Raw genomic sequence first — 20,041 nt, 5'->3', positions numbered from 1 at the left:
TATCAACAAGGCAGGTCCTACAGGCCCTAGTTTTGTCTCACCTGGACTACTGTCCAGTCGTGTGGTCAGGTGCCACAAAGAGGGACTTTACAATTAGCTCAGACCAGGGCAGCACGGCTGGCCCTTAAATGTACACATTGAGCTAACATTAATAATATACATGTCAATCTCTCATGGCTCAAAGGGAGAGATTGACTTCATCACTACTTGTATTTGTAAGAAGTGTTGACATGTTGAATGCACCGAGCTGTCTGTTTAAACTACTAGCACACAGCTCAGACACCCATGCATACCCCACAAGACATGCCACCAGAGGTCTCTTCACAATCCCCAAGTCAAGAACAGACTATGGGAGGCGCACAGTACTACATAGAGCCATGACTACATGGAACTCTATTCCACATCAGGTAACTGATGCAAGCAGTAGAATCAGATTTTAAAAAACAGATACAAATACACCTTATGGAACAGCGGGGACTGTGAACAGACACACACACTCATGATAAGACACGCACTCTACACACACGTACACATAGATGTTGTATTGTAGATGTGTGGTAGTGGAGTAGTGGCCTGAGGGAACACACTGAATGTATTGGGTAAAGTGTTATGAAATGTAATGTCATGTAATATTTTTTATTGTATATAACTGCCTTAATGTTGCTGGACCCCAGGAAGAGTAGCTGCTGCCTTGGCAGGAACTAATGGGGATCTTTAATAAATACAAATACCACCTCCCCTCTCACCACCACAACCCTCACCTCTCTCACCACCACAACCCTCACCTCTCTCACCACCACAACCCTCACTCCTCTCACCACCACCACCCCTCTGGGAGTAAGAAATGTGAGGCACAGGGTTGCACCAACTGACCACGGCTACTCCGGACCATCTCTCTCTCCCCTCCCCCCTCCCCCCTCTTCTCCCTCCCCCCGAGGAGGTAACAGCTGTGGTGACACATGTTATGCTATAGGTCACATGGCTGTGGCAGGTGGGACAAAATCTGTGTGCCACCCAACTCCCCTCCCTACTCTCATTTTATTTGTTCAAAGGTCTTTATTGGCATGGGAAACATATGTTTACATTGCCAAAGCAAGGGAAATAGACAATAAACAAAAGTGACATAAAGAATCAGGGATGAACAGTAACCATTACACTTACAATAGTTCAAAAGGAATAGAGACATTTCAAATGTCATATTATGGCTATATAAGGTGTTGTAAAGATGTGTTGAAGTACAAATGGGAAAATAAATAAACATAAACATGGGTTGTATTTACCATGGTGTTTGTTCTTCACTGGTTGCCCTTTTCTTGTGGCAACAGGTCACAAATCTTGCTGCTGTGATGGCACACTGTGGAGTTTTTGAATTCTTTGTGGATCGCTGTAATCTGAGGGAAATATGTGTCCCTAATATGGTCATACATTTGGCAGGAGGTTAGGAAGGGCAGCTGTTTTCACCTCATTTTGTGGGCAGTGTGCACATAGCCTGTCTTCTCTTGAGAGCCAGGTCTGCCTACGGCGGCCTTTCTCAATAGCAAGGCTATGCTCACGGAGTCTGTGCATAGTCAAAGCTTTCCTTAATATTGTGTCAGTCACAGTGGTCAGGTATTCTGCCCGTGTGTACTCTCTGTTTAGAGCCAAATAGCATTCTAGTTTTATCTCTCTCTCTCTTCCTTCCCCAGCTCTCTCTCTCTCTCTCTCTCTTTCTCTCTCACCCCCCCCCATTCCTCTTTTCTAGGGTGTGACATCCCTCTCTGTAGGAATGTATTGCCAGGTGTTCAGAGCTGTCATGGCCAGTCTCTCACATTGACAGTATTCCAAAGACAAAGATCTGTCACATACACTGAGTGTAAAAAACATCAGGAACACCTGTTCTTTCCATGACATAAACTGACCAGGTGGATCCAGGTGAAAGATATGATTCCTTATTGATGTCACTTGTTAAATTAACTTCAAAATCAGTGTAGATGAAGGGGAGGAGACAGGTTAAAGAAGGATCGTAGACAATTGAGACATGGATCGTGTACAGTATGTGTGCCATTCAGAGGGTGACAAAATATTGAAGTGCCTTTGAATGGAGTACGGCAGTAGGTGCCAGGCGCACCGGTTTGAGTGTGTCTAGAACTGCAACCCAACTCAATATCAGGAAGTTGTTCTTAATGTTTTGTACACTCACTGTCTGTCACTCCATCCTCATTGTAACTCCCAATGTGTGGAAGGATAGGATTACTCATCCTATCCCAGGTGTTCCTTAAAGAGGTGGGGTTTCAAATGTCTCCGGAAGGTGGTGAGTGACTCCGCTGTCCTGGCGTCGTGAGGGAGCTTGTTCCACCATTGGGGTGCCAGAGCAGCGAACAGTTTTGACTGGGCTGAGCGGGAACTATGCTTCCGCAGAGGAAGGGGAGCCAGCAGGCCAGAGGTAGGAGAGCCAGCAGGCCAGAGGTGGATGGATTTGGGGGGTGGGGTGGGGTAAGGGGGGGCCGATCAACTAGCCTAGATGTTGGTTTTGTGTGTACAAGACGTTCTTCAGTGATTGTGCCACAAAGGGAACGTTAATTTTTTCTTCTTTCATATTTGATGTGCATTGGCATTACAAAATTCTACAATTATTCATTTGTCAAATTGAACACTAGTGCAACGCACAAGACATATGACCATTATTTTTTATTGAGTTGTTTCATCTTACCGTCTAAAGGAATTGTATGCAGCCTGGCTATACACTCGTATCCCCCATGGACCAGTTCATACATAAAACATTCTCCATTCAGGCTGCAAAGGTGTGGATTTCCTCTTTAAAGGGATATTTCGGGATTTTGTTAATGAAGCCCTTTATCTACTTCCCCTTCCCCAGTCAGATTTACATTTTTACATTTACATTTTAGTCATTTAGCAGACGCTCTTATCCAGAGTGACTTACAGTTAGTGAGTGCATACATTTTTATTTTTATTTTTATTTTTATACTGGCCCCCCGTGGGAAACGAACCCACAACCCTGGCGTTGCAAACGCCATGCTCTATCAACTGAGCTACATCCCTGCCGGCCATTCCCTCCCCTACCCTGGACGACGCTGGGCCAATTGTGCGCCGCCCCATGGGTCTCCCAGTCGCGGCCGGCTACGACAGAGCCTGGATTCGAACCAGGATCTCTAGTGGCACAGCTAGCACTGCGATGCAGTGCCTTAGACCACTGCGCCACTCGGGAGAATGAATGAACTCATGGATACCATTTTATGTCTCTGCATCCAGTATGAAGTTAGTCAAAGTTAGTTTCGCGAGCCAATGCTAACTAGCGTTAACATAGACTTCCAGTCACTGCGCTATCTACTATCATGCTAGCAGTTACCACAGACGAAAAACAGTCATTGCGCTAATGCTAATTAGCAACTGCGCTAATGCTCGTTAGCAGCTTCCTTCAAACTGCACACAGAGATATAAACATGGTATCCACAAGTTCATCTGACTCTGGGAAAGTAGTTATATAGAGGGCTTCATAGCCAAAATCCTAAAGTATCCCTTTAACTCGACCTAATGGCGAGAAGGCGGGAGAAAACTGGGAAAATATGAGTATTTTATTTATGAAACCATTTTCCACCACCATGCTAGAGTGGATAATGCCTTGGAATGCTAGTTCCGGATGTTGCATATAGAGTTCAGCTAATCGGGTTGCAGCAGTCTGTTGTTTATCCCTGGCTGAAAGTTGGTACAACATCAGGAAGTAGCATTAGCCACTCTAGCAGTGGTGGAAAAGTGTGTTTCTTAAAGAAAGTACACATATTTTCCCCCGCCTTCTCTCAATAAAATCGAGTTAAGGAGGAAATGGACGCCTTTGCAGCCTGAATGGAGAATGTTTTATGTACGAACCGGTCCACAGGATAGGAGTGTTTCGCCGGCTGCATGCTGTCCCTTTGGAAGGTCAGATGAAATGACTCAATATCGCCATCTGCCATCTCCTGTAGAATGTGTGAAATAGGCGGAACATTAAACATGTGGAACTAAAAATTGGGGTTGAGAAACTTGGGGACTCTTTAAGAGCGGATCAGGTAGGAGAAAGGGCAGAAAAATCTAATGAATATTAATAATATATTTAGATCCAAAGATTGCTTTTAACTGCCTCAAAACGTATGTTATTGTTCACGTGTAATTAATATTTTGATGTAGCGAATAATTCCCAATAACGTTAACAACGGTAGCTAACGCATTTACCAAAATGGTGGCGCCCATATAAATAGCACTGCAAACATTAAATTATCTAACGTTAGCTACTAAGAAACAAGCTTTGTACCTTTCAGATATTTTACTTTCTTGCAAAATTCATACTGTCAAAGTAACTGGTGTAGCCTGCTATTTGTTGGCCATTTCCAATGCACCTGTCGACGTTACATTCATCTGTGCAGTGCCATTTGTTTCCGTGTTCTGTAACGTTGTCCAGCTAAACTGAATCTGAACGATAACTGGTACTGTTGTGCAAACGGAGGGCGTGTGTTCTGTGCCTTACCGCCACTATTTAGTTGTCTACCGTTTGTTCTTTGCCATTTTTCCAGGAATGTTAACCACACATCGCTGTGCGAAGGCACTGCAGCTCACCCTCGCGGTGATCAAGCCAGATGCGATGGCGCATCCTCTCATCTTGGAGGTGAGTGAGGTCTATGTGACTGATGGCTAATGGCTTGCGTTTGTTTAATGGAAGCCGTGATTGGAAATACACTGGCTACATTATAATGTAGGCTATAGACACACACACATTAGGCTATTCAGATAATCATGTTGAAATCATCTGTTTTTGTGGACCAAATTACAATCACATATCAGAGCCATTTCAGACTAGCTACTGTTTGACAACACCTATTGCACAGACAAAAGGGGGAACAAAGGGGGTTAGTTACCAGTATGATAGTATATTCTGGTTAGTTACCAGTATGGTAGTATCTTGTGGTTAGTTACCAGTATGATAGTATCTTGTGGTTAGTTACCAGTATGATAGTATATTGTGGTTAGTTACCAGTATGATAGTATCTTGTGGTTAGTTACCAGTATGATAGTATATTGTGGTTAGTTACCAGTATGATAGTATATTGTGGTTAGTTACCAGTATGATAGTATCTTGTGGTTAGTTACCAGTATGATAGTATCGTGTGGTTAGTTACCAGTATGATAGTATCTTGTGGTTAGTTACCAGTATGGTAGTATATTGTGGTTAGTTACCAGTATGATAGTATATTTGGGTTAGTTACTAGTATGATAGTATATTGTGGTTAGTTACCAGTATGGTAGTATATTTGGGTTAGTTACTAGTATGATAGTATATTTGGGTTAGTTACTAGTATGATAGTATCTTGTGGTTAGTTATCAGTATGGTAGTATATTTGGGTTAGTTACTAGTATGATAGTATCTTGTGGTTAGTTACCAGTATGATAGTATATTGTGGTTAGTTACCAGTATGATAGTATATCGTGGTTAGTTACCAGTATGATAGTATATTGTGGTTAGTTACCAGTATGATAGTATCTTGTGGTTAGTTACCAGTATGATAGTATATTGTGGTTAGTTACCAGTATAATAGTATATTGTGCTTAGTTACCAGTATGATAGTATCTTGTGGTTAGTTACCAGTATGATAGTATATTTGGGTTAGTTACCAGTATGATAGTATATTTGGGTTAGTTACCAGTATGATAGTATATTGTGGTTAGTTACCAGTATGATAGTATCTTTGGGTTAGTTACTAGTATGATAGTATCTTGTGGTTAGTTACCAGTATGGTAGTATATTTGGGTTAGTTACTAGTATGATAGTATCTTGTGGTTAGTTACCAGTATGATAGTATATCGTGGTTAGTTACCAGTATGATAGTATATTGTGGTTAGTTACCAGTATGATAGTATCTTGTGGTTAGTTACCAGTATGATAGTATCTTGTGGTTAGTTACCAGTATGATAGTATTTTGTGGTTAGTTACCAGTATGATAGTATCTTGTGGTTAGTTACCAGTATGGTAGTATATTTGGGTTAGTTACTAGTATGATAGTATCTTGTGGTTAGTTACAAGTATGATAGTATATTGTGGTTAGTTACCAGTATGATAGTATATCATGGTTAGTTACCAGTATGATAGTATATCGTGGTTAGTTACCAGTATGATAGTATATCGTGGTTAGTTACCAGTATGATAGTATCTTGTGGTTAGTTACCAGTATGATAGTATCTTGTGCTTAGTTACCAGTATGATAGTATCTTGTGCTTAGTTACCAGTATGATAGTATATCGTGGTTAGTTACCAGTATGATAGTATCTTGTGCTTAGTTACCAGTATGATAGTATCTTGTGCTTAGTTACCAGTATGATAGTATATTGTGGTTAGTTACCAGTATGATAGTATCTTGTGGTTAGTTACCAGTATGATAGTATCTTGTGGTTAGTTACCAGTATCATAGTATATTTGGGTTAGTTACTAGTATGATAGTATCTTGTGGTTAGTTACCAGTATGATAGTATCTTGTGGTTAGTTACCAGTATGATAGTATCTTGTGGTTAGTTACCAGTATGATAGTATATTGTGGTTAGTTACCAGTATAATAGTATATTGTGGTTAGTTACCAGTATGATAGTATCTTTGGGTTAGTTACCAGTATAATAGTATCTTGTGGTTAGTTACCAGTATGATAGTATCTTGTGGTTAGTTACCAGTATGATAGTATCTTGTGGTTAGTTACCAGTATGATAGTATCTTGTGGTTAGTTACCAGTATGATAGTATCTTGTGGTTAGTTACCAGTATGATAGTATCTTGTGGTTAGTTACCAGTATGATAGTATCTTGTGGTTAGTTACCAGTATGATAGTATCTTTGCCTATTGTAAACACTTGATCATTTTAGGAATTCATCACATCAGCTTTTAAAACATTGATTGTGAGAAGTTGATTTATGAAGTCATTTTCAATGGTCCATAATAAACACAAATTCCATCTGCATCTTCAATCAAATGTTATCATCAACACAATTGGAAAGTGGACAGAGCTTACTGGCATATTCTAATTGTGCATATAGGATCACAAATTAACTGAATTTGAGGCAACAAGCAGTTATTTAGATTTCTCTTCTGTTCTTTTTCTTATTTAATGACTCTGCCCACTGGCTCAAAGAAAGGAGATGGAAGGTGCAATGACCATCAAAGATTCAATTTAGTGCACTGTTCCATTTGAATACTTCAGTTCCTTTAAAGCCGATTGTCTGTCGGTCTGCCTTCATCTGCACAGGAGGGGAGTATCAGGGGACGCCTTTTCTAAGATGTAAAACCATCCATCAATATTGGGTTGTTGACATTTTCAGAGTACACCATTTGACAATGGTGATGATAGTCCCAAAATGTAGGTGAGAGTCTAGTATTTAGATGAGAGTAGTACTGTATACTCTTATTTAGTATCTGGATAAGAAGAAACGCTTCTCTACCTTCCAGGCCCTTCACCAGAGAATCCTGGAGAACAACTTCATCATTGTCAGGTCCAAAGACCTGGTGTGGAGGAGACAGGACTCTGAGAAGTTCTACTCTGAACATGCAGGTAAGGTTCTAGATGGTTCTACCATAGAATTGGAACATGTCTTTATGGATTCTATTCTGAACATGCAGGTAATGTTCTAGATGGTTCTACCGTAGAATTAGAACATATTTTTATGGATTCTACTCTGAACATGCAGGTAAGGTTCTAGATGGTTCTACCGTAGAAATGTCTTTATGGATTTTATTCTGAACATGCAGATACATTTTATCAGCTGAATATGGTTCTACCGTAGAAAACATATTAGCTTGATATGTATTGTAATGAAACAGGCAGGGAGAGTGAGCTTGTCTGCGGTGGTGTTCCTGACACCAGTGTAATGAAACAGGCAGGGAGAGTGAGCTTGTCTGCGGTGGTGTTCCTGACACCAGTGTAATGAAACAGGCAGGGAGAGTGAGCTTGTCTGTGATGGTGTTCCTGACACCAGTGTAATGAAACAGGCAGGGAGAGTGAGCTTGTCTGCGGTGGTATTCCTGACACCAGTGTAATGAAACAGGCAGGGAGAGTGAGCTTGTCTGTGGTGGTGTTCCTGACACCAGTGTAATGAAACAGGCAGGGAGAGTGAGCTTGTCTGTGATGGTGTTCCTGACACCAGTGTAATGAAACAGGCATGGAGAGTGAGCTTGTCTGCGGTGGTGTTCCTGACACCAGTGTAATGAAACAGGCAGGGAGAGTGAGCTTGTCTGTGGTGGTATTACTGACACCAGTGTAATGAAACAGGCAGGGAGAGTGAGCTTGTCTGCGGTGGTGTTCCTGACACCAGTGTAATGAAACAGGCATGGAGAGTGAGCTTGTCTGCGGTGGTGTTCCTGACACCAGTGTAATGAAACAGGCAGGGAGAGTGAGCTTGTCTGTGGTGGTGTTCCTGACACCAGTGTAATGAAACAGGCAGGGAGAGTGAGCTTGTCTGCGGTGGTGTTCCTGACACCAGTGTAATGAAACAGGCAGGGAGAGTGAGCTTGTCTGTGATGGTGTTCCTGACACCAGTGTAATAAAACAGGCAGGGAGAGTGAGCTTGTCTGCGGTGGTATTCCTGACACCAGTGTAATGAAACAGGCAGGGAGAGTGAGCTTGTCTGTGGTGGTGTTCCTGACACCAGTGTAATGAAACAGGCAGGGAGAGTGAGCTTGTCTGTGATGGTGTTCCTGACACCAGTGTAATGAAACAGGCATGGAGAGTGAGCTTGTCTGCGGTGGTGTTCCTGACACCAGTGTAATGAAACAGGCAGGGAGAGTGAGCTTGTCTGTGGTGGTATTACTGACACCAGTGTAATGAAACAGGCAGGGAGAGTGAGCTTGTCTGCGGTGGTGTTCCTGACACCAGTGTAATGAAACAGGCATGGAGAGTGAGCTTGTCTGCGGTGGTGTTCCTGACACCAGTGTAATGAAACAGGCAGGGAGAGTGAGCTTGTCTGTGGTGGTGTTCCTGACACCAGTGTAATGAAACAGGCAGGGAGAGTGAGCTTGTCTGCGGTGGTGTTCCTGACACCAGTGTAATGAAACAGGCAGGGAGAGTGAGCTTGTCTGTGATGGTGTTCCTGACACCAGTGTAATAAAACAGGCAGGGAGAGTGAGCTTGTCTGCGGTGGTATTCCTGACACCAGTGTAATGAAACAGGCAGGGAGAGTGAGCTTGTCTGTGGTGGTGTTCCTGACACCAGTGTAATGAAACAGGCAGGGAGAGTGAGCTTGTCTGTGATGGTGTTCCTGACACCAGTGTAATGAAACAGGCATGGAGAGTGAGCTTGTCTGCGGTGGTGTTCCTGACACCAGTGTAATGAAACAGGCAGGGAGAGTGAGCTTGTCTGTGGTGGTATTACTGACACCAGTGTAATGAAACAGGCAGGGAGAGTGAGCTTGTCTGCGGTAGTGTTCCTGACACCAGTGTAATGAAACAGGCATGGAGAGTGAGCTTGTCTGCGGTGGTGTTCCTGACACCAGTGTAATGAAACAGGCAGGGAGAGTGAGCTTGTCTGTGGTGGTGTTCCTGACACCAGTGTAATGAAACAGGCATGGAGAGTGAGCTTGTCTGCGGTGGTGTTCCTGACACCAGTGTAATGAAACAGGCAGGGAGAGTGAGCTTGTCTGTGATGGTGTTCCTGACACCAGTGTAATAAAACAGGCATGGAGAGTGAGCTTGTCTGTGATGGTATTCCTGACACCAGTGTAATGAAACAGGCAGGGAGTGCGGCTCGATACCCTCAACCTTCTGGCCCGTAGCTCTGCGCGCCATCGACTGTGCCACAAAAGCATGTTCGTGTGGCAGAGTCGATGTCCGGAGCTATAAACACAGGGTCGCTACAGTATTCTCTGTGGGGTTTCCTGATCACGCAGCTAAGGTTTTAGTAGCAGCAGTCGGAGGCTTAAACTAAACCTGCCAGAGGGAACGCTATCGACTCCGTATGGTAATACAATCTCTTCTCCAGTTGAGTGGCACCTACGATCACGACAACCTTAAAATGTCAGACAGACTCGTATCTATTATGTGAAGCCTGCTAGAAGTTAATTATCCGTTTTTTTCTGCCTGAACATACTTTTAACTGTGACTAGCTTTTTAAGGCACAACTTCAACTCCAGCTTTAAAAGCACTATACACAACATGACCAAAAGTATGTGGACACCTTCTCGTCAAATATCTCATTCCAAAATCATGGGCATTGATATGGAGTTGGTCCCCCCCCCCCCCCTCTTGCTGCTATAACAGCCTCCACTATTCTGGGAAGGGCTTTCCACTAGATGTTGGAACATTGCTGCGGGGACTTGCTACCATTCAGCCACGAGAGCATTAGTGAGGTCAGCACTGATTTTGGGCGATTAGGCCTGGCTCGCAGTCGGTGTTCCAATTCATCCCAAAGGTGTTCGATGGGGTTGAGGTCAGGGCTCTGTGCCGGCCAGTCAAGTTCTTCCACACCGATCTCGACAAACCATTTCTGTATGGACCTCACTTTGTGCACGGGGGCATTGTCATGCTGAAACAGGAAAGGGCCTTCCCCAAACTGTTGCTACAAAGTTGGAAGCACAGAATCGTGTAGACTGTCATTGTATGCTGTAGTGTTAAGATTTCCCTTCACTGAAAAACAGCCCCAGACCATTATTCCTCCTCCACCAAACTTTACAGTTGGCACTATGCATTGGAGCAGGTAGTGTTCTCCTGGCATCCACCAAACCCAGATTAATCTGTCGGACTGCCAGATGGTGAAGTGTGATTCATCACTCCAGATAACTAATTTCCACTGCTCCGGAGTCCAATGGCGGCGAGCTTTACACCACTCCAGTCGACGCTTGGCATTGCACATGGTGATCTTAGGCTTGTGTGCGGCTGCTCGGCCATGGAAACCCATTTCCTGAAGCTCCCGTCTAACAATTTTTGTGCTGACATTGCTTCCAGAGGCAGTTTGGAACTCAGTAGTGAGTGTTGCAACCGTGGACAGATTATTTTTACGCGCTACTCACTTCAGCACTCGGCGGTCCCGTTTTTGTGTGGCCTATCACTTTGCGGCTGAGCCGTTGTTGCTCCTAGACGTTTCCACTTCACAATAACAGCACTTACAGTTGACCGGGGCAGCTCTAACAAGAAATTTGAAGACCTGAGTTGTTGGAAAGGTGACATCCTATGACGGTGCCACGTTGAAAGTCACTGAGCTCTTCAGTAAGGCCATTCTACTGCCAATGTTTGTCTATGGAGATTGCATGGCTGTGTGCTCGATTTTCTACACCTGTCAGCAACGGGCAGCTGTTCTTGCATAATATGGACCTGGTCTTTTACCAAATAGGGCTATCTTCACAACACAACTGATTGGCTCAAACGTATTAAGAAGGAAAGAAATTCCACAAATTAACTTTTAAGAAGGCACACCTGTTAATTTAAATACATTCCAGGTGACTACCTCATGAAGCTGGTTGAGAAAATGCCAAGAGTGTGCAAAGCTGGGTGGCTATTTGAAGATTCTCAAATATACAATATATTTTGATTTGTTTAACACTTTTGTGGTTACTACATGATTCCATATGTGTTTTTTCATAGTTTTGATGTCTTCACTATTATTCTACAATGTAGAAAATAGTAAAAATAAAGAAAAACCCTTGAATGAGTAGGTGTTCTAAAACTTTTGACCGTGTGTGTGTGTACAGAAATAGAAATACCTTATTTACATATGTATTCAGACCCTTTGCTATGAGACTCGAAATTGAGCTCAGGTGCATCCTGTTTCCATTGATCATCCTTGAGATGTTTCTACAACTTGATTGGAATCCACCTGTGGTAAATTCAATTGATTGGACATGATTTGGAAAGGCACACACGTGTCTATATAAGGTTCCACAGTTGACAGTGCATGTCAGAGCAAAAACCAAGCCATGAGGTTAAAGGAATTGTCTGTAGAGCTCCGAGACAGGATTGTGTCGAGGCACAGATCTGGGGAAGGGTACGAAAACATTTCTGCAGCATTGAAGGTCCCCAAGAACACAGTGGCCTCCATCATTTTTAAATGGAAGACGTTTGGACCCACCAAAACTCATCCTAGAGCTGGCCACCCAGCCAAACTGATAATCGGTGGAGAAGGGCTTAGTCAGGGAGGTGACCAAGAACTCAATGGTCTGACAGAGTTCCAGAGTTCCTCTGTGGAGATGGGAGAACCTTCCAGAAGGACAACCATCTCTGCAGCACTCCACCAATCAGGCCTTTATGGTAGAGTGGCCAGACGGAAGCCACTCCTTAGTAAAAGGCACATGACAGCCCACTTGGAGTTTGCCAAAAGGCACCTAAAGGACTCTCAGACCATGAGAAACAAGATTCTCTGGTCTGATGAAACCAAGATTGAACTCTTTGGCCTGAATGCCAAGCGTCACGTCTGGAGGAAACCTGGCACCATCCCTACGGTGAAGCATGGTGGTGGCAGCATCATGCTGTGGGGATGTTTTTCAGAAGCAGGGACTAGGAGACTAGTCAGGATCGAGGCAAAGATGAACGGAGCACAGTACAGAGAGATCCTTAATGAGAACCTGCTCCAGAGCGCTCAGGACCTCAGACTGGGGCGAAGGTTCACCTTCCAACAGGACAATGACCCTTAGCACACAGCCAGGACAACGCAGGAGTGGCTTCGGGTCAAGTCTCTGAATGTCCTTGAGTGGCCCAGCCAGAGCCCGGACTTGAACCCGATCGAACGTCTCTGGAGAGACCTGAAAATAGCTGTGCAGCGACGCTCCCCATCCAACCTGACAGAGCTTGAGAGGATCTGCAGAGAGGAATGGGAGAAACTCCCCAAATACAGGTGTGGCAAGCTTGTAGCGTCATACCCAAGAAGACTCGAGAATGTAATCACTGCCAAAGGTGCTTCAACAAAGTCATGAGTAAATGGTCTGAATACTGTAAATGTGATATTTCAGGTAATTTTGTATAAATTAGCAAACATTTCTAAAAATCTGTTTTTGCTTTGTCATTATGGGGTATTGTGTGTTGATTGATGAGGGGAAATAACAATTTAATACATTTTAGAAAAAGGCTGTAATGTAACAAAATGTGGAAAAAGTCAAGGGATCTGAATACTTTCTGAATGCACTCTATATCACCACAAAGAACCACCTGATATCATCACATAGAACCACCTGATATCACCACATAGAACCACCTGATATCACCACATGGAACCACCTGATATCACCACATAGAACCACCTGATATCACCACATAGAACCACCTGATATCACCACATAGAACCACCTGATATCACCACATAGAACCACCTGATATCACCACATAGAACCACCTGATATCACCACATAGAACCACCTGATATCACCACATAGAACCACCTGAAATCTTTGATGCGTCTTCGTGTGTTTGTCTCATCTCTCAGGACGGTTCTTCTACCAAAGACTGGTTGAGTTCATGTCCAGGTAAGCTTCAAGTCATTTCTCCCCACACTTTAATGTAGCTTACATAACTTTAATGTGTCCCAAATGGCACCCTATTTGGACAAAAGTAGTGCACTATATAGGGAACAGGCTGCCGTTTGGGACGTGTCCTCTGACTCATATGTATTGTATAACTTACCTTTATCTCCCAGTATAATGTGATGTAAGTGCTGTTGAATGTAAAGACAAAAGCATCTTTTGAGATGACAACTAAACACAGGATGTAACTCATTTAACTTTGACTCAATGGCGTACCTTCGCCCAATTCTGATATTTTGCCCAATTATTGGCAAAAGAGCTCATCTGATTGGTCAACAGACCAATTAGTGGAAAGAGAGCTGATCTGATTGGTCAACAGACCAATTAGTGGAAAGAGAATAGGAATTGCACGCATGACTGTAAGTCGCTTTGGATAAAAGCGTCTGCTAAATGGCATATTATTATTATTATAATTGGGCTGCCTGTGTAAACGCAGCCTTCGTATCTCAGCAGTATGAATGTGACAAACACATGGAAACTCAAGTACTGTTGCTTACATACATAGTGAATAGAAAAGCATCTGTTGAGACATCCCACAATAAAAGACTACACCACTTGAGCTTGGTCCTATTTCTATCCTCTGAGAGCCCCCCCCCCCGTACGAACCACTTGGATCCATCCCGTCTTTGAGGCAGCTCTGTGGGCTGTCTGCTGGCTGTCAGCACCTCATTCAGAACTGGACCTAGTTCTGTAGACCCCATGCAGGGCACCCCTCTGGCTTCTAAAAGTGTTCTTCCACGCCATTCTCATTTGTTCTGCATCCCAAATGGCACCCTATTCCCTATGCAGTGTACTACTTTTGACCAGAGACAGGTTCTGGTCAAATGTATTATTTAAAAAAAAAATGTTATTCTGAGCTCCTGAAAGAGTGTGTAGATGAGTGGCGGTGACATCACAGCTTCTTGTTTGTTTTGTTTTAACGTTAAAAGGTTAGACTCTCTTTTCCTTGTGGGTTGTCTTTTATAACCTGTTGTGCTACTGCGTATCGGGGGTCTTTGATTGGATCTGGTCCTTTACCATGTTTTGAACATTTAAGCAAACACCACATTCTCCCCCCCCCCCCCCCCCCCCTTTTTCCACCCTCCACCTTTATTTAACCAGGTAAGCCAGTTGAGAACAAGTTCTCATTTACAACTGCGACCCGGCCAAGATAAAGCAAAGCAGTGCGATAAAAACAACAACAACACAGAGTTACATATGGGATAAACAAAAACATACAGTCAATAACACAATATAAAATCTATATACAGTGTGTGCAAATGTAGTAAGTTATGGAGGTAAGGCAATAAATAGGCCATAGTGCAAAATAATTACAATTTTGTATTAACACTGGAGTGATAGATGTGCAGAAGAGGATGTGCAAATAGAGATACTGGTGTGCAAATGAGCAAAATAAATAACAATATGGGGATGAGGTAGTTGGGTGGGCTAATTACAGATGGGCTGTGTACAGGTGCAGTGATCGGTAAGCTGCTCTGACAACTGATGCTTAAAGTTAGTGAGGGAGATAAGAGTCTCCAGCTTCAGAGATTTTTCAGTTCGTTCCAGTCATTTGCAGCAGAGAACTGGAAGGAATGGCGGCCAAAGGAGGTGTTGGCTTTGGGGATGACCAGTGAGATATACCTGCTGGAGCGCAGACTACGGGTGGGTGTTGCTATGGTGACCAATGAGCTAAGATAAGGCGGGGATTTGCCTAGAAGGGATTTATAGATGACCTGGAGCCAGTGGGTTTGGCGACGAATATGTAGTGAGGGCCAACCAACGAGAGCGTACAGGTCACAATGGTGGGTAGTATATGGGGCTTTGGTGACAAAACGGATGGCACTGTGATAGACTACATCCAATTAGCTGAGTAGAGTGTTTGAAGCTATTTTGTAAATGACAACGCCGAAGTCAAGGATCGGTAGGATAGTCCGTTTTACGAGGGCATGTTTAGCAGCATGAGTGAAGGAGGCTTAGTTGCGAAATAGGAAGCCGATTTCTAGATTTAACTTTGGATTGGAGATGCTTAATGTGAGTCTGGAAGGAGAGTTTACAGTCTAACCAGACACCTAGGTATTTGTAGTTGTCCACATATTCTAAGTCAGACCCGCCGAGAGTAGTGATTCTAGTCGGGCGGGCGGGTGCAAGCAGCGTTCGATTGAAGAGCATTTTGACCTGTAATCAAATGAAATTTACAAAGCAAATATAATTTAAAATAATGGTACTCTTGTACTTACATTTTAGTCATTTAGCGCTACCAACTGAGCTACACGGGGCCCTGTGATATTTATTTACCTCACACAGAATGGGTGGAACTCTTTTGTCTAAAGGCTCCCTAGTTTTAACGTTTTTTCCCCCCATTTTTGTCTGTTGTGATCCAGTGGTCCGATGCGGGCGTACGTCCTGGCTAGAGAGGACGCCATCACCCACTGGAGAGAACTGATGGGTCCTACCAAGGTGTTCAGGGCCCACTACACATCGCCCTTAAGCATCAGAGCCCAGTATGGACTCACTGACACCAGGAATACCACACACGGCTCTGGTAAGTCCCCCAGGACTCTCATGGGTCTGAAATGGATCCCTATTTACATTTACATTGACATTTTAGTCATTTAACAGACGCTCTTATCCAGAGCCACTTACAGTTAGTGAGTATTTTTTTTCATACTGGCGCCTTAAGACTAAAATACAATTTTTACAAATTCAGGACATGGAAAAAAGAATGATTCTACCTTGTCAGGACATTCTGGTCCTGATTTATATAGGAAGAGACGTACACAATGTTTCTGTGTGAGGGACCACACTGACAGTTACTTATAGCTGTCAATCAAATGATCTAGGGTATTAATTGTGTATGATAGCTATCAATATAGGTTTTTTATTAGACAACCAGAATCCTTTGAGAAAGGCAACAGCTGAAACGTCGGGGCTTTTTTCCCCCTGCTCAGTAATCTCCTCTACTGATTTGCAGTCTACGATACTTTTGGGGCACCGCAGCCCATATACAACTTTATCTTCATATTTTGGTTGGTGCTGGTGGTTGGGTCTCCTGACCATAAACTGTATGCCATAACTTTCAGAACATCAATGTCATTTAAAGATTAGTTGATCACACTAATAGTAATTTCCATAAACCCTTTAATAATTTATTTTGTTAGGGGGTAGATCAGCTTTAATATTGCAGATAGATTGTAACTTCTATCAATGTAATTGTCTGCATCACTTCCAATCCCCCATATGTTTTTTTCCCCATATGTTTTTTTTCTCGTATATATATATATATATATATATATATATATATATATATACATACATACATACATACATACACATATCCTTTTTAAAAATATATTTCCCTTAATTACTTTCCAACCTCACCACCCCTTCCCTAATTGGAGTAAACTAGTGAACAACAATGCTTAGGCCTCTACTTCCAGCTTATACATACTATATACATTTTATGGACACAGTCAATTTTACAATAATTATATTTGGTTTGTTTTTACTCCTGAACTTCTTCTACTCTCAACCTCTCCGATCATTTTCATGATGTCCATCCGGTTTGCTTCTATATGCCATATCTTTCTAACTGTGCTCTTTCACAAAAGCTCTCAACCTATAACCTATATACTTATTATGGACACAGTATGCTTTACATTAGTTATCTTGTTGTTATTAGTTGTTGTTAGTTGTTATTAGTCCCATCCTTCAACTCCATTTAACACCTCCCATCTATTTCTGAACACCATCCATATTGGATTTCTATTTGCCATATATTTCAACTGTACTGTGATGTTTTACAAAAGTTCTGAACCTTTCTATTCTCATTGTTTCTACAGATTGTAAATTGAAATAAACATATTTGCTAAAAGTATTATTATATTATTGATCGATTGACTATGACTTTTCAGATCACCCAGTAATGCTATCTGCAGGGTTAGCTCCAGATAAATATTGCAATCCTTTAGCCATTCCTGGACCTGTGTCCAAAAACAAGCTACAAATGGACAGTACCAAAACAGATAATCGAATGATTCTGTCTCTTCGCAGCAAAATCTGCAGAGCTGGGAAGATTGTATCCCCCATATAAATAACATTCTATTGGTAGCAAGAATTTTGTATAATAATTTAAATTGAAAGTTATGTTTTGAATCCAGCGTCGTTTTGCGTATCAGTTCATAAACCATGTTGCCATGGGATCGGTACATCACAAATCTCTTCCCAACTATTTTGCCATCTATATGGGACGGCTGTCAATCCTTTGGTCCTTAAATTAAACTGGTATACTTTGTGGGGCGGCAGGTAGCGTTTAGTGGTTAAGACCGTTGTGCCAGTAACCGAAAGGTCGCTGGTTCTAATCCCCGAGCCGACTAGGTGAAAAATCTGTCGATGAGCCCTTGAGCAAGGCACTTAACCCTAATTGCTCCTGTAAGTCGCTCTGGATAAGAGCGTCTGCTAAATGTAAAAAATATATATATAAAAAAAAAAAAAAAAAAATTCTAAAATATATAAATAACACATATTTTTTTTTTTTTTTATCACAATGTTCTTTAACCAATTATGTTCTTTAACTCCTGAGGTTGTGTAATAATCTTGTGAAACCTAACATGCCAAACTAATTTCCCAAGCCTGGGATAATAAAGGTCTTCTTATAAATGAATTTACAATTCCTCCCGTTTCCAGATTCGGCAGAATCGGCACGCAGGGAGATCGGTTTCTTCTTCCCAGACTTCAGTCAGGAGACGTGGATGGAGAGCGAGGAGCCGGGGTTCAGGAAGGGACGCATGGAGTACGACCAGAACAAACAGATACACACGTTACCAGTTCACAGCTAACTGCTGATCTCAGTACATATTTAAACAAAGAAGTGACTGGACCATGGCCTGTATTCATAAAGCTGAAAGTGTATGTATGTATGTATGTGTGTGTGTATATATATATATATATATATGTGTATATGTGTGTGTGTGTGTGTGTGTATATATATATATATATATATACACACACACACACACACACAACCGGTTAAAAGTTTTAGAACACCTACTCATTCAAGGGTTTTTCTTTATTTTTACTATTTTCTACATTGTAGAATAATAGTGGTCAAATAGCCCTTACACAGCCTGGAGGTGTGTTGGGTCATTGTCCTGTTGAAAAACAAATGATAGTCCCACTAAGCCCAAACCAGATGGGATGGCGTATCACTGCAGAATGCTGTGGTAGCCATGCTGGTTAAGTGTGCCATGAATTCTAAATAAATCACAGACAGTGTCACCAGCAAAGCACCCCCACACCATAACACCTCCTCCTCCATGCTTCATGGTGGGAAATACACATGGAGATCATCCGTTCACCCACACAACATTATGTACAGTATATAATTTATTCATGTCGTTTTGTGGACAATATTCTAATCACAATTCTCTGCAGTTGATACTAACCTTAAGACTATGTAAATAATGCAACTTCTATGAAATGACTTAAAAAAGGAAATGAAACCACAAAGCACTCACATGTCATTTGTTTTATTGTCAGTGCAAATGTACACTGTCCATATCGATAAACATGAACTAAAGAATTAAGCCAAAACGACCTGGCAAAGTTACTTTAGAAAGTACTTTGAGGCGGTTTGCCGTTGAATAGTAAAGCGCAATTGAAAACAGCTATGTTGTATGCTGTGACGAGTGACCCTTGTTTCTTGTTTCAGATTCATTTGTGTATTGTTCAAACCAGGGAAATCCTAAGCCATTGCCAACTCCTTCCATTGTACATTTAAAATTTGAATTGGAGATGTGTATAAATTCTAAGAGGATGAAAAAAAAATATATGTATTTTACCAACGTCTGCGACAGTGTTTCTGTCTAGAACATTCTGAGAATTGTACTGAGAATCTTCTGACGCTACTGTAGCAATCCAATAGATGAAGGGTTTAAATGATCACCATAAATGATCACTTCACAGCTAAATCTGTTTCAGACTAGATTGTCTCTCTGATTGAATCAAGCTCTCTTCATGTAGAGCTGGTACTAGATATGTAATAACCTCAAATCATTCAGTCACTAGTTCGTACAGTCAGTTGTTCATAAAGTCACTAGTTCGTAAAGTTTTGTTCACAAAAAGTGCCTATTCATTAGAAGACGTACCTTCTTGTAAACATCGTAGTCTACAGTTTTTTTTTCATCCGTCAAGACAAAACGAACACTACCCAACGAATTGCTCATTGAAATACTAAACATATACATTACAAAACTACCTACTTTAAGACCGGTTTCCTTCAGGAACATCCGTTTGTGTTATGTCTTCAATATGGCCGACAAGCTAGCCGGTACAATACAGGTCAGTTCCTACCAGCTCTAAGTTCTTCTTCTTGTACTTTTTAAAAACATCTTCGGTATCGTGTCCATAGAGATATAACTGTCTTATCTAGCTTATCACAGCCGTTACCAGGCAAGATGGCGGAACGGTTGTGCAGCGGATTGGAACCTTCCTTCCCCTCCAGTGATCGATCTCTCTGGTCGTGGCTTTGTCTTTCTCCTCCCAATAGTCCAAATAGC

At 42.2% G+C, this 20,041-nt stretch overlaps 1 protein-coding gene across 1 annotated transcript; it reads left to right on the top strand.

Moving 5' to 3' along the window:
• Window positions 1-4,025: 4,025 nt before the first annotated feature.
• Window positions 4,026-18,405, top strand: LOC311115000 (nucleoside diphosphate kinase 6-like). The gene is made up of 6 exons (XM_084190222.1): window positions 4,026-4,043; window positions 4,545-4,636; window positions 7,456-7,558; window positions 13,409-13,448; window positions 15,869-16,029; window positions 18,171-18,405. The coding sequence occupies exons 2-6, from the start codon at window positions 4,547-4,549 to the stop codon at window positions 18,320-18,322; spliced, it is 546 nt and encodes a 181-aa protein (XP_084046348.1). The 5' UTR covers window positions 4,026-4,043; window positions 4,545-4,546; the 3' UTR covers window positions 18,323-18,405.
• The last annotated feature ends 1,636 nt before the right edge of the window (window positions 18,406-20,041 follow it).

Source organism: Coregonus lavaretus (genome assembly GCF_964263955.1).
Source record: "Coregonus lavaretus genome assembly, contig: HAP1_SCAFFOLD_948, whole genome shotgun sequence".
Taxonomy (NCBI): domain Eukaryota; kingdom Metazoa; phylum Chordata; class Actinopteri; order Salmoniformes; family Salmonidae; genus Coregonus; species Coregonus lavaretus.
This window is presented reverse-complemented; position numbering and strand designations above follow the sequence as displayed.